At 33.0% G+C, this 14,344-nt stretch overlaps 1 protein-coding gene and 1 long non-coding RNA gene across 3 annotated transcripts; one reads left to right on the forward strand and one right to left on the reverse strand.

Moving 5' to 3' along the window:
* The first annotated feature begins 3,834 nt into the window (after window positions 1–3,834).
* On the forward strand, window positions 3,835–5,144 carry LOC131609445 (protein LURP-one-related 15-like). Its single transcript, XM_058881138.1, has 3 exons — window positions 3,835–4,400; window positions 4,480–4,701; window positions 4,799–5,144. The coding sequence occupies exons 1-3, from the start codon at window positions 4,131–4,133 to the stop codon at window positions 4,901–4,903; spliced, it is 597 nt and encodes a 198-aa protein (XP_058737121.1). The 5' UTR covers window positions 3,835–4,130; the 3' UTR covers window positions 4,904–5,144.
* A 291-nt stretch (window positions 5,145–5,435) lies between these two features.
* LOC131609446 (uncharacterized) lies at window positions 5,436–8,750 on the reverse strand. Of its 2 annotated transcripts, none has more exons than XR_009286202.1 (5): window positions 8,394–8,750; window positions 7,673–7,808; window positions 7,181–7,353; window positions 6,528–7,096; window positions 5,436–5,822 (listed from the first exon to the last, which is right to left on the reverse strand). It is a non-coding gene; the product is annotated as an uncharacterized LOC131609446 (long non-coding RNA). The 2 variants fall into 2 exon arrangements; XR_009286201.1 differs by having other exon boundaries at window positions 7,591–7,808.
* Between the last annotated feature and the right edge of the window lie 5,594 nt (window positions 8,751–14,344).

The following is a 14,344-nucleotide window of genomic DNA, read 5'->3' on the forward strand; positions in this document are numbered from 1 at the left end:
TACCAGTGCGTTCTTACGGATATTGGTGTGGACCGTGGAATTGTCACCAGTTTATCATAGAAAATATATCAGAGATTATATTGACTAACATACAGTAAACACTAATTAATACCCCTAGCATTTCGACCTCCCACATACTAGAACACACTTCGACTACAGTATGTAGGTTATCGGCACTAACATGTGAGCGACCTTCGACTGCATGCATGTTAACCTCTGTCGAATCCGAAACTACTCTTCGATCCAGTAGAGTTCAATTCAATATTTCACAAAGGTGATAGGTGTTTGGGTTCTCCCGTTTTTAAATGCTAAAGTCTCCACATTCATAATTAATGTGGGACTTCCCAACACTACTCACACTTATAATTTTTTTCAAACACAATTGATTAATTAAAATTCAACAAAGTCTAGATGCAAAAGTATAATGTTTTGAGGTTAGATTGCATGATTTTAAAAATTTTCTACTCACTATAAATAGGCAATTAATATGTTGAATGGTTATTTAAGAAGGGATATTTTATATATTAATGTTTAATTTGTATTATTATGTCTATGAACGGGTAAGTGATTGATATGACCAATGACGATAAATACGGTTCATTGAGAAATTTATATATATATATATATATATATATATATATATATATATATATATATATATATATATATATATATATATATATATATATATATATATATATATATATATATATATATATATATATATATATATATATATATATATATATATATATATATATATATATATATATATATATATATATATATATATATATATATATATATATATATATATATATATATATATATTTCGAACGGTTGATAATTTTTAATTATTTTATAATTGAGATTTGGATTATTTAGATTGTATGAATAGGTAAAGAATTTTTATTTTGTAGATAGAATGGGATACAGTTTATGTGTTGGCCTCTTTAGTGGATTAAAATTCTCTTGATTCATAAAATGATTAAAAATTGCCAACCTCAAATCAATCATAAAATAATGAAAAATTGCTAACCTTTGGAGAAACATATATATATATATATATATATATATATATATATATATATATATATATATATATATATATATATATATATATATATATATATATATATACATATATATATATATATATACATATATATATATATATACATATATATATATATATATATATATATATATATATATATATATATATATATATATATATATATATATATATATATATATATCCTAGCTCTTGATTGTATTCAAACTGCATATCTTTCAAATACTCCACAAAGAAAGGTTTAAAGTAATAAAATTATGAAGAAAAATTAATACTCATTGGGAGAAGAATTAATACTCTCTACAGAGAAAAGTTTAAAGCAAAATTATGAAGAAAACATAATACTCATAGGGAGAAGAATTATTCTTGCGGGATGGAGTAGTTATGTAAGAGTAAAATTATTTATTATTTTTTATTTTAGATATTGAAATGGATTCGTTATGATAAATTAATATAATGTTATATTAATTTTTGTGATGTTTCATTTTAAAATTATATTAATAGTATTATGATTTATATTTTAAAATAATTTATTTTTAATAGTTATAACAAATAAAATAAGAAAATGTGATTCATACTAATTTTTAAAATGAAGTTAAAATATATAAAAAAAATTAATGAAATAAAATTAGTTAATATGTCAATTAAATCAAATTAATTATTTTTTGTAGTTGAAAAATAAATTGTATAACAACAAGCTCTATGCTAAACAAAAAATAACTTATTACAACCACTTTAGTTAGTTGAAAAAGATTTTTTTACAACGACTATAATCATGCGTTGTTATGCCTAATAAGACACAAATATTTTTTGTCATAAAAGTATTAATTACGACAGCGACATAAAATATCGTTGTAATACTTTTCGCAACAATAATTATACCAATGACATGCAACGATTATTTTTTCGTTGCAAAAAATACATTTGGTATCAACTTTGTATCTTTCTCAACAATTTTTGTCGCTACAAAAATTAATCTTTCTTGTAGAAATCTCTGGGTTGAAGAATCTTTGTTTTGGTGAATTGAGAGAAGACGCCACTGTTTCGCATAGGAATTGAAATTGATCAATTATCGACGGATGTAGATTGTAACAATGAACTTGAGTTTCAAATGCGATGGAAAAGAAGCTGACCTACAAGGTTGACACTCCAATGCTAAAGTCACTACGAAAGTAAGATGAGTGAATGTAGTTTGAATTCAAAAAGTACTTAAGAAATGACACACCTCTCTCTTATATAGTAGGACGACATGCTTATCTATTTGTATGGAATGCAAAGATCTGTCTCATTGATCTTGGATCGAGATCACCGGCACTATTGACTTGGATATCATACTTGCACTACATGTGACATGATGGATCGTTGTGCTCTCTAGGCCATAATTATTGGGGCCTTCAACTGGCCCAAAACAGTTACACTAAACCGAACAAACCACATTTCTCGAAAGTCCCTTTTCACTCATGATCTTCAGAAGAGTAGTGATATAAGAATCCAAAAAAATTACTCATGTGAAAGTCTTACAAACTTTTTCTCAAAGTCACTCACAAGTAAAACTTTTAACCAATTGATACAAAAGATTGATTTTCATAGTCGAGGAAATGATTTCTCAATTGAGAGGAAAAATGAATTTATCTTGAAAGGATGTTGTTCTTTTTTCCTTCTGTAGATTTTTTTTTTCATTGAATTTTTTAAATAAAGTTTTAATCAGACATATTCTTGATGAATATCCAAAGAAAATATTATAAATAACATGATTAAGAATATTCATTAACGGGTAAATTTTATATTGATTCTCCATTTATTATATGACAATATAAATATATGATCCATAATATATTTAAAACATACAATTTTAATAAGAATAATACAATGCACTATCTTCTTTTCTTTTGTTTTGTTTAAATTCATGACAATTTCAAATAAAAACATTAGTTTGATTTGTCATTTTTAGAAAATTCTTCCATGGACACATTTCAAACAAACAAGATTAATATATCGTTTTCAAAAACTAAAATATGTACTCAATTAAATTTTCTAACAATATACATTGATGTGTTTACATTGATGTGTTAGGTATCTCGGAAAGAAAGAAAAAAAACTAATCTCACTTTTAAAATTTTTGAACAAGATTAATATATATTTTTCAACAATAAACACATATGAGTCACCTCTTTATAAGTAGTTAAAGTCTCACATCCAATTAAAATTGAAGAAATGTTAAATTTATAAAGAGGTGACTCATATTTTCATTATTTTTAAATTTTGGGTAAATATGTGACGTTAAATTTTCTAGAATTTCCAATATTTGACCCTTTATCACTTCCGAGCTAAAATCTGATTAGATTTAGTGGGAGAACAGAAGTCAATTTTAGTATGAATAATATGGATAAAAGTTAATAACGTGGATGACACACACTTACTTATGAAGAAATTTGTCGGACTCCCCAACAAAATATATATATATATATATATATATATATATATATATATATATATATATATATATATATATATATATATATATATATATATATATATATATATATATATATATATATATATATATATATATATATATATATATATATATATATATATATATCTTGACACAAAGTCTAGCGCCAATCACCATTAGACCAACTAACGATCGGTAGACCTCATTAACCAATTTAAAACTATATTAAGTAACCATTTTATATATAGCATTAATTTACCATGTAACACTTAATTTTTAATGTTAGGAGTGTAGAAATTACGGTGAACAGTAATCTACCGTGTAGTATAGAAATTGGGTGTCAAAATATCATTTCTCTTTAATAACATTAAACCACCTTAGTGTGGTATTTCACAACATAAAATATCATCTTTTTACTCTTTTTCTTGTGCCCTCTTATCTATACTTTCTATGTAATTTTGTTGGAAATTCATGAAATCAAATTATTATATAACAAAGTTGAATTCACAATCTTGTCACAAATATTTTTACTAAGAAGAACAAGCAAAACTCTGATTTCATCACCAAAACTCTGACTGAAGAGTTAGCATCATCATCATTATGGCTTACCCTTATCAACCACATCCTTCTGCCTCAGCTACCCTGATGCTAGAACTTCCCATGGCCATAATCAGCCCTCAATACTGTGCTCCGTATCCGCTTGAGCTCGCCGTCGTGAAAAAGGTTATGACCATTTCAGACGGAAACTTTACCGTTACTGATGTCGATGGCAACATTATTTTCAAAGTTAAAGGTTCTCTCTTCAATCTACGAGACCGCCGTGTCTTGCTTGATGCCGCCGGTCACCCCATCATCACCTTACGTCACAAGGTTCCCTTTTCTTGTATTTTATTTTCATTTAACAGATAAAAATCAATACTAAAATAAAAATCTTATATTATTGGTGCAGATAACGAGTATGCATAATTGTTGGAAAGCTTTTAGGGGTGAAAGCACAAAATCAAAAGATCTTATATTTACTTTGAAGAAATCATCAGTATTTCAGTTTAAGACCAAACTAGATGTGTTTTTAGCTGGTAAGTCAAAAGAGGATGTTTGTGATTTTAAAGTCAAAGGCAGTGAAAATTCTTGCAAAGTTTATGTTGGTGAATCTAACAACGTTGTTGCTAAGGTAATTAATTTTAATTTTAACTAATTATTTTCATTATGTTTAATTTTCACTTAAGTATGTACTAGTGCTAATCATAAATCAATTTTTGTTGTTGCAGATGCACAAAAAGGACACTCTTAAGAGTGTTTTGTTTGGTAAAGACCATTTAACACAACAAGAAAATCTTCAATTAACTAGGGCGTTTACTCTAGCTAGTTTGTAGCTAATCTCTATCAAACAGAATTAGCTAGAGATTTATTGGGGATTAGCTATGATATATGCCGTAGCATGGATTGAGTGGCTAATTATCTTGGCAAAAGTTTCCTAGCAAAATTCCAACTAATGTTAAAATCGTTCAAGCTAAACGACAACAAAACTGTAGCAAAACATCATAGTTAAATTTATATTTCCAACCTATAGAACTACAATATGGCTACGAAAATATCATAGCAATTCTCAAGCTAAATATTTGGAACAATTTTACAACAATTTTTAATAAATTTTAATTAGACTAATTCATATTTTTTTATAATTATTTAAAATCAAAACTAATTAAACTATTTGTAAAAAATTGTTGACATTTAGTTAAATTAATTAATTTTTTAAAAATAATATAATTTTTACTTTATTTCTAAAATGAAAATACAATTAAAAAATATTTTTATATTCATATATCTTCATCTTGTAGGACTAATCCATTAGTCATTAAAATAATAAAAAAAAATTTTTTTAATATCTTTAACAACACTAAAACAATATACATCACAATAATATTCTATTTTATGTAAAATTCATAAATCACAACTCATGTTTCATATCAACTTCCGTTTCCAACAAAGTATTTATAAGTCATGAGAACCTTACGTGTTAATGGCTGCCTTAACAAATACAACTTTTCTTCTAGCATGGGATCCTTCACTTGAAGATACTTGAAGATACTTAAGTTGAGTTGTTAGTAGGTGGATGAGAAGAGTGTGAGAAAGAATCAAAAGTAGAGGCACACATCTTCTCACTATTTGAAACTCCATAAGTTCCTCCAGTAAATTTTCTTGTATTGTTTGCATCAATTCCTTATTTTAGTGATTGTTGTTGATTTTCTTCTCCTGAATGAGCTGCCTTGTATTCATCAGTCCTAACCAAACCTTGTAAATAAGGGAAACTCACCAATCGTGAACATGTAAATCTAATGTCGTAAATGCAAATAAGGGAAATTAAATCAAATAACTCATAAGGTAAAAATAGTTTCATCTGTGAGCATCAAGCACTATAGATTTAAAAACATCTAAAATAGTTTGTAGAAATTGACAGAATATAATTAGCATATAAATTTCAAAACTGAAAATCGTGACAACCAGCTCATAAGCTCATAAAATATGGCTATAAGTATGAAGCAAAATCCAAATAAACGAGACGACATGCCATCGTCAATTATCCTAACTAGTACACCATGCATGTGCCACTATCTTCATTTATCATAATGTTTATATTTATTTCTTCAACAATTTTAGTCCTTTACATGCAAACCTATCATTCAGTATAACAAAATCATAAAACATCTAAAATTTCAGCCCTTTTACCGAACACACACTGTATGACGTGTGCGACATGAAAACATGATTTTGATGGAAAAAAACTTATCTTACTATTGTTAATAAGTGAAAAAAGTTAATATGAAAACATGATTTTGATGGAAAAATAAATACAACATGGAACAACAAAAAAACCAATATAGTTGCAAACTATTTGAATATGTAGAATTGAAAATAGTAAGGTTACAAAGTATATATAACTTGAAACTAATTGAAAAGGGTAAAGTTTTTTTTTTCCAGAACAGAGTAAGTTCATACCTGTAATTCATTATTCTAACCACAGGAGGATCTGCCTTCGCAGATACTATTACCTGCAGAGGAAAGAAAAGTAGAGAGAAAGCAAGGCTATGCATTCGCGCCATATCATAAATAATATATACTCAAATGCCACTAGAAAAGGAATGTATGCTGAATGAATATACTGAGAACGAATTTTAAACAGTTGGGTTTTCAACAACAAAAAAAACTAGAAATGGCTCTCTAATCTATCCGTTGCAGTTGCAATACTTTTAAACAGACCGTCTAAGTAAAAACTTATTAAACTCTCCCTGTTTCGGTTTCTAATCTTTTTAATTGTAATCATGTCCTAAGTCCAAACTACAAAATGCGGTGTAAATAAACAAGTATAATAGCGACATAGTTAACAATAGCTAATAGCTATACAAAGTGAAAATTACATGTATTTTGCTGAGTAATTGTAACTAAATTCAATGGAAGAACAATAGAACATATACGGCCAAATATACAATATGAAAAGGTTGCCATACCAAGTTGACTTCGGCATCTTCAGCCATTTGAATTGCCTGATCAAGAGACACAATTCCAACCTACAAATACCAAAACATCTTCAAACCACAACATTACTCATCCAAAAAGCACTGAAATCAAGGCAAAAAGCGACGAGAACAAACCATATTCTGAACATAATCTCTCTTGTTGAGCTTGAAATAGTCAAGATTAATCTTTACCATCCAAACATGAAGTCGAGGGCTCGTTGTGCCGCATCACAATTTGACATCTCTTTAGAGACAGGCCCAAACCAATCAGAGATTAAGGTAATCACTAGTAAACCCTTTTGAGATGCCTACATATTTTTTAAAAACAAAAGGTTATTTAGTTAGCAACAACTTCAATAAGTTCACACTAAAAAAAGAAGCACGATCTACCACCATAAAGCAACTGTGCATGGTTTTGTAATGCTTAACCCTTCTATTGAAGATGTTCAAGTCTAGTGTATTTCAAGACTTGAAGATTCACCACAGAATTCGAAAAAATATTTTGCTATTTTAAAAACAATTCAATAATACAAAGGACATGGTACTTAGTCTAGTGCAGTTTTGAAACAGTTGCATGAGTAAGAAGCTGGTAGTGCAAAGTCAAATATGGTTATGTCCCCGGATCACCTCCTTGCGATTCATTTTCAACCAATCTAAACATCGCCCAAGTGAAAACCATTTGTTTGCATAGCCATTCGTACACATCTTGGTTCATTCAAAGTAATCCTTGAAGCAAAGTTCAGCATAGTCCCTAAAATCCTCACTGCAAACTCATGAATTACATATGTTAATGAGTTAGTTAGATTTACATCAAACTTTCCCTAAACAATCATACAAAAATAGCTCTAGAAGGAAAATGGTGTCACACACACAATTTAATCACAACAACCAGAAACATGATTATTTTTTCTAGTAGATTCCAACATGTTGTGGATAGAATAGTGTGATTCAGAATTTGATGCATGTTCCTTGATTCAAGGAGATTCTTATCAGTTTTTAGTTTCACCCATTGAATCTTGGAAATGTAAGAAACAAATCAATGTCTTTCCATCATTCATATTCAGACAATAAAGGAATTGATATTCTGAAGTAGCAACACAATTTTCTGCTCAATAATTCAAAGGGTACATTCATAGAAACTTAAACTATACAAATTCATAAGCTATAAAAGTACTCGTATTAATTTGTTAATAGTAACAAAAACTTAGAAGAAAAAGCAAAAACAGAAAATCAAAAACCTCAACAATTAACCCTAAAAAAACTGTACCAATAAAATTACACAAAATTAAATACCTAATAATGCTAATTGAAATTGATGACAACAAAATTGAAGGATGATTGTTGGTACCTGAAATGCAGAAGAGGATGAAGTAAACAGGAAGATGAAACTATGTTCTAGGGTTTGGAGTTGGGGCTTGAGATAAGATATCGCTCCATAATTTGAAAACTGAGGAGAGAAGGAGCATAAAAGAACATAGATCCATCAGACACAAAGAATCGATGAGGGATCGATTGGAGATTGAGAGGACTGGCGATTTCAATTGGAGAATGAGGAAGACAATATCGATCCGAAATGGAGGAATAAGGACAATCGGAGTCGGAAGACAACGAGGTTAATCGGAGTCGGAGGAAGACGATTGAGATCGGAGACGGAGGAAGACGATAGAGATCGAAGTCGGAGGAAGACAGTGGCGATCGGAGACGGTGGCAGTGTTGAAAGTATTTGTGGGTAAATATTTTCGGTAATATATCGTATCCACAGGGATTGGTTAATATCACTGCCGTTCTATAGTTGTTTATTTTGAGTTAAGAAATTTGGTTTGGTTTGTTTTATACTAATAATAATATCAAAAGCAAATAATAAAATAAAAGCAAGTAAAGGACTTTGTGTTAACAATTAAAGAAAGATGTTGAGTCTTTAGGGTTCATCAACCTAATCCTATACAATTATCAATTAATTCTCAATAGAACAATCCTTTGAATCATTATCTTCACTTATCCTCAAATAAGATTCCATGTCTGCAAATCAAATTAGATAACTTTTACCGGTATGAGATTCGATCTCTCCAAATCACAATAACGATAATAGTAATTAAGAACGATAATTATGAAAACCCAACTACAATTCCATCTCTGCAAATTGCAATTGAATCAATATAGTAACCTAGGGCAAAAGTTAAATCCTTTCTTTCGATCAAAGAGTCAACAATGATGTAAATTAAAAGCAAGGTTTCTTATTGATAATAAATTCAACAATTGTTCACAGGAATTAATCAATGGTAATGTATATTCATAGGTTAACTACTACCTTAGACTCAACAAGAGGGATTTAGCTCTCCATAGACATGAAGAACATACAAAGATTAATGGAATAATTCATCTTCATCAAAGGAATGTCTTCGCTTGATAGAGAATTGGTCTTCAATTGATGATTGTGGCTGCACCTTCAGATTGCTCTCCTAATTTCGCTCTTCACAAAGTTATTTTTCTCTTGGAAGCTAGGGCTTTTAAATAGAAGTTTTGGGCCTTTAACGCCGAGGCCGCGGCGCGGCACGGATGAGCGCGGCGCGAGCAGAAACAGAGACTTTGGCGCGGCGCTGGCTAGAACTCCCGCGGCGCGCCCTTGTCAAACTTCATCTTTTTGCTTTGCCTTTGAGACCTCCAGCTTCCTTTCCTCTTCATGTTTTCCTAAAGCTCCAGTTCAGCTCTAAACCTGCATCAAAAGTACCCACAAGTGATTCGATTTGCTTTACACATGAACTAAACTTATTCAGTTCAATTCTTAATAAAAACCTATGGATCTATCACAATTTGCATTAGTTTAGAGAAGAAATCACTTATATTAACACATGAATTTACCATTAATTTACTCCTAACAAACTCTCCCCAACTTAGAGTTTTGTTTGTCCCTAAACAAAATTACTCACCTCCAGCAAAGTTTACTGACAATCAAGCAACAAGTTTTTCAAAAAGGGTTTTCTCAAGTGGTTCAATCCAGTAACTAAGTCAAATACTCCTCTTCTACCTGCAAACTCAGAATATACACATGAAATAAACGTTGAAAGCAAATTACCTCCAGAAGTTCAAAACACTACACAATTGTAATTGAATCAGCACTAATCACTCTCATCAAAAAGCATGATGAATAAAAGAGGGTGAAACACTCATCCAAACAATTAAATCAACAAAGATCCATATCATACGTTCACCAAATTGCTCGCATCAAGTCTTGTGGAATCTGAGAATCAGAAGGTCTTTCTATGGTTGTAATGTGGTTTAGATTCAAAGAAAAGAAGATAATCAAGGGTTGTTCCTAAAATAGGGAAGCATCCAATTCATAACTTATTTCTTTTTCTCTAAAACTCTACTTCCTTTACCTGTCCATCTTTTTTCATTCGTAGCTTGGTTTTTCTTTTTCGCTTTTTTTTCAGCAACCGTTATATTCTAACGTTGTTACTTCTCTTTTTTTTTCAAGCTACGACTTCTTTTATCTTTCCCCGATTACCATGTACTTACTCTTCTTTTGAATGTGACTCTCCCCAACTTGGAGATCAACCTGTATTCAGATTATATGAATGCTCCTCTACTTTCTAAAAAGGTCAAAGAGAAAACACATCACCAAATTTTATGGTTGATGGTCCAAAACAAAACTTTTTATTGAGATCAAACTCACCAGGTATTTCCTTGGTGCTTACCTTGACCTCAGGCTCAAAGAATGGTTAGCAAAGGATCACACTCTCACAGAAGCAAATAAGTTTTTTCATTGGAATAGGCTAAAAGAACTCTCAGATTCAAACAAGTGCCTCAATCACTTTCACAAATTTCCACAAACGATGCAACAAACGGTTTAGCATGATACAAACACGTCAAAATAATTGATGGTCTCCTGCATATAGTAAACAATGGAAAGCTTTCCTCACAATGGTTAAGGCTAAGCCGATCCAACAAACAATGTACCATAAAGAACTTCTGACAGTATTTACTAACACCTTAAATTTCATTGCACACATTAAGAGTTTGAGTTCAAAAATTCATACCTGCTTTGTTACTTATTGAAAAAGAAAGTGAAAGTGAAAAATTTTTGAACAGTCACTTCCTACCACTTTTCATACATGTTGCTTCCTTGTTGATACTTCGCTTGAGATTCTCGCTTTGTTATGGGACTACTTACTCTAACTGGGAGAAAAAAACTAAAACTGACAGAAATAACGAATTGCAAAACTTACCATAACTTAATTCAAACAAAACAAGTCATAGTGACCACTACGGTTCACTAGAGTCTAGATCAGATAAACAGAAAACAAAAAACAGCAGTCTTATCATCAACTCAATTACCAACACAAAACAATTTTTCACTCACTCGTACATCACCTCTCAAATCTCAAACAAACATGGCATCAATATCTGCCTCAATATCCGCCTCATTCTCCTGGCCTTGGTTATCATCCCCAGCCGTACCACCTGCATCAGCACCTGTACCAGTACCTGCATCCCCCCCAACAGGAAAAGGGTTGGTCTCCGGCCAACCACAGTAAGTGAAGTAGCTTTCCCTGGTTGGGAAAGTTCTCTCTTCAGGAGCTACAGACAGGTTCCTGAATTGTTGCTGCATAGCATCGTGCAGAAAGATCTGGGACCTCTGATTTGCTTCAAACATAGCAGAATAATAATGATGGGCTACCAGAGGGTCAAAAGGGGCTGCACTACCCTGAGGGGGTGCTGCAGAAACAGAAGGTCCAGCTGGAGGAGGATCGGTTGCTTGATCCCTGTAGTATGGCTTTGCACAAAACCTGTCAATATAAACATCATCAATAAAAGTGTTAATAATGTGATGTCCCTGTCCAGGAATTTCCACTCCGGCTTCTTTACAAAGCCCCATAATCAATCCAGGTAGTGGCAACACACATTTGGCATTAATGCCATGTTGTGTGTCACTCAATGCAGCTCGACGCAGTTCATTCGAAAGAATGAAGGCAACATCAACAGTGTTCTCGGTCATGATGGCGGTTATCAGGAATGCCAATTCGAGCGGAACCGTGGTAACATGTGTCCTTGGCCTGATGTTGTACAGGATCACTGATAAAATGCCCCTTGCATGAATGCTCAGATCCTTCCTGTTGTAGTGGGTTGGATTTCCTTGCCGGCTGAGCTCTGGTCCTCTCCCTGGAATACAAATTGTTTCAGACATCAGCTCCACAAGATTGACGCAGTTAGTTACATTTTGTCTGTAGAAACACCTCTCATTGTCCGTCAATTGTAGGGGTTCCCCTAAAAATTCATTGATTGAAGCTCTATCAAATGCCACAGTTTTTCCTCTTACATAGGATTGATATGTGTAGGCTACTGATTCATCGGTGGTTTTGATAGCGTTTGCATAGAATTCCTTTACTATGTCGTAGTCAATGACGGTGTGTGGTTCGAACACACGTTGCCAGTTCCTATTCTCAAGAAAATCCCACATAGCAGCAAAAGGACCCCCTCCTTGTCCTAAGGGGACAACCACTTTCTCAGTTAAAATGGTGCGGGAACCCAGATTCTTGAACCTGTCTGCTTGGGCCCGACCTAGAAATCTATCAGCTTGGTTTGCAGTAGCACGGGATCCTCTAGGACCAGAGCTTGTGGACTTTGTGCGCACTCTCTTGGCTGGGTTCATCTGTAATTAACACCACAAATAACAAACCATAGATAGGGTTAACACAAAGTAACAAAATTTTAAAAAAAATTTCTCCAGCCGCGGCGCGACTGCGGGGTACCGCGGCGCGGCTGCGGCGCAACTGAAAGGGTTTGCCTTGGTATGGGTCTTTCTTTCAGCCCTTCACCCTCATTTAATGAATCAGAAACCTCAGAACCATAAATCAAAGTTGTCTACCCTAGGGTTTGCAAAGAAAACAGCATTGGGCTCCTAATCTTGAAGATTTGAGATTACCTATTGAGAGGTTCCATTACCAGAACATAATACTGAAGAGTGAGATACGTACCTTGCCGTTGAATGAGTAACGATGAAAAATAGTGCACTAGGTGAGTGATTGGCGCTCTGAACCAGCAGTTGCGTCTTTGGACTTGGAAGTTGTAAAAGATGGAATGAGGGGGGAATGAGGGTTTTCAAAATAAAACCTATTTTTAGTCTTGTACCGCGGCGCGCAAGCGTACCTCCGCGGCGCGCAAATACTTCTGTTTTGCGTCGCGGCGCGCGCTTAACGCCCGCGGCGCGATCCCTTTTTTTTTTTTTAAAAAAATTCTTTTGTTCCTTGTTCCCCCACTTCGCTCTTTTGCAACTTCCCTTGTGCTGATGGCACTGATTGATGATAACTGAATAAACTAAAAAGATAAAAGAAAATTACTTAAATTGAAAGATGCTTACTCAGTTGGGTTGCCTCCCAACAAGCGCTTCGTTTAACGTCGCATGGCTCGACGGTTAAACCCCTTTGACTAGGAGTTCAACAGGGAGATTGTGCATACTTCTCTATCAAACTCTCCCCCAAGGTAGCTTTTTAACCGTTCTCCATTAACGGTCCAACTGTCTTTGGTCTTACCATCTTCAATAGTAATGGCCCCGTAGGGTTTAATTTCCTTGATTATAAACGGTCCTGACCACTTAGACTTCAATTTGCCTGGGAAGAGCTTGAGTCTGGAGTTGAATAGTAATACAAGGTCGCCTACCTTGAACTCTTTCTTCTTGATTCTCTTATCATGGTACCTTTTCATATTTTCCTTATACATTTTATTAGACTCATATGCTAGGTACCTGAATTCCTCAAGTTCATGGAGTTGATTCTTCCTCTTCTTATACGCCAAACTATCATCTCTATTGAAGAAACGAAGGGCCCATAGTGCTTTGTGCTCTACCTCCACCGGTAGATGACATGCCTTACCGTAAACCATTTGAAAAGGTGATGCACCCGTTGGTGCTTTGTATGCTGTCCTATATGCCCACAAGGCATCATCTATCCTTACCGACCAGTCTTTACGGGATTCTGACACTGTCTTCTCGAGAATGTTCTTGATTGCTCGATTGGAAATCTCTGCTTGTCCGTTGGTTTGGGGATGATACGGCGAAGCTATCTTGTGGTTGATATGATATTTGTCCAGCACTTTTGCCACCTGTTCATTAACAAAATGAGATCCACCATCGCTTATGATCACTCTAGGCATGCCAAAACGTGTGAATATGTTACGATTTAAAAATTTTAGCACTGTTTTGGCATCCGCCTTTGGTGTAGCGATGGCTTCAACCCACTTGGAAACATAATCTACTGCAACTAAAATATATTCGTTAGCAAAAGAGGGAAGAAATGGCCCCAT

Source organism: Vicia villosa, linkage group LG6 (genome assembly GCF_029867415.1).
Source record: "Vicia villosa cultivar HV-30 ecotype Madison, WI linkage group LG6, Vvil1.0, whole genome shotgun sequence".
Taxonomy (NCBI): Eukaryota; Viridiplantae; Streptophyta; class Magnoliopsida; order Fabales; family Fabaceae; genus Vicia; species Vicia villosa.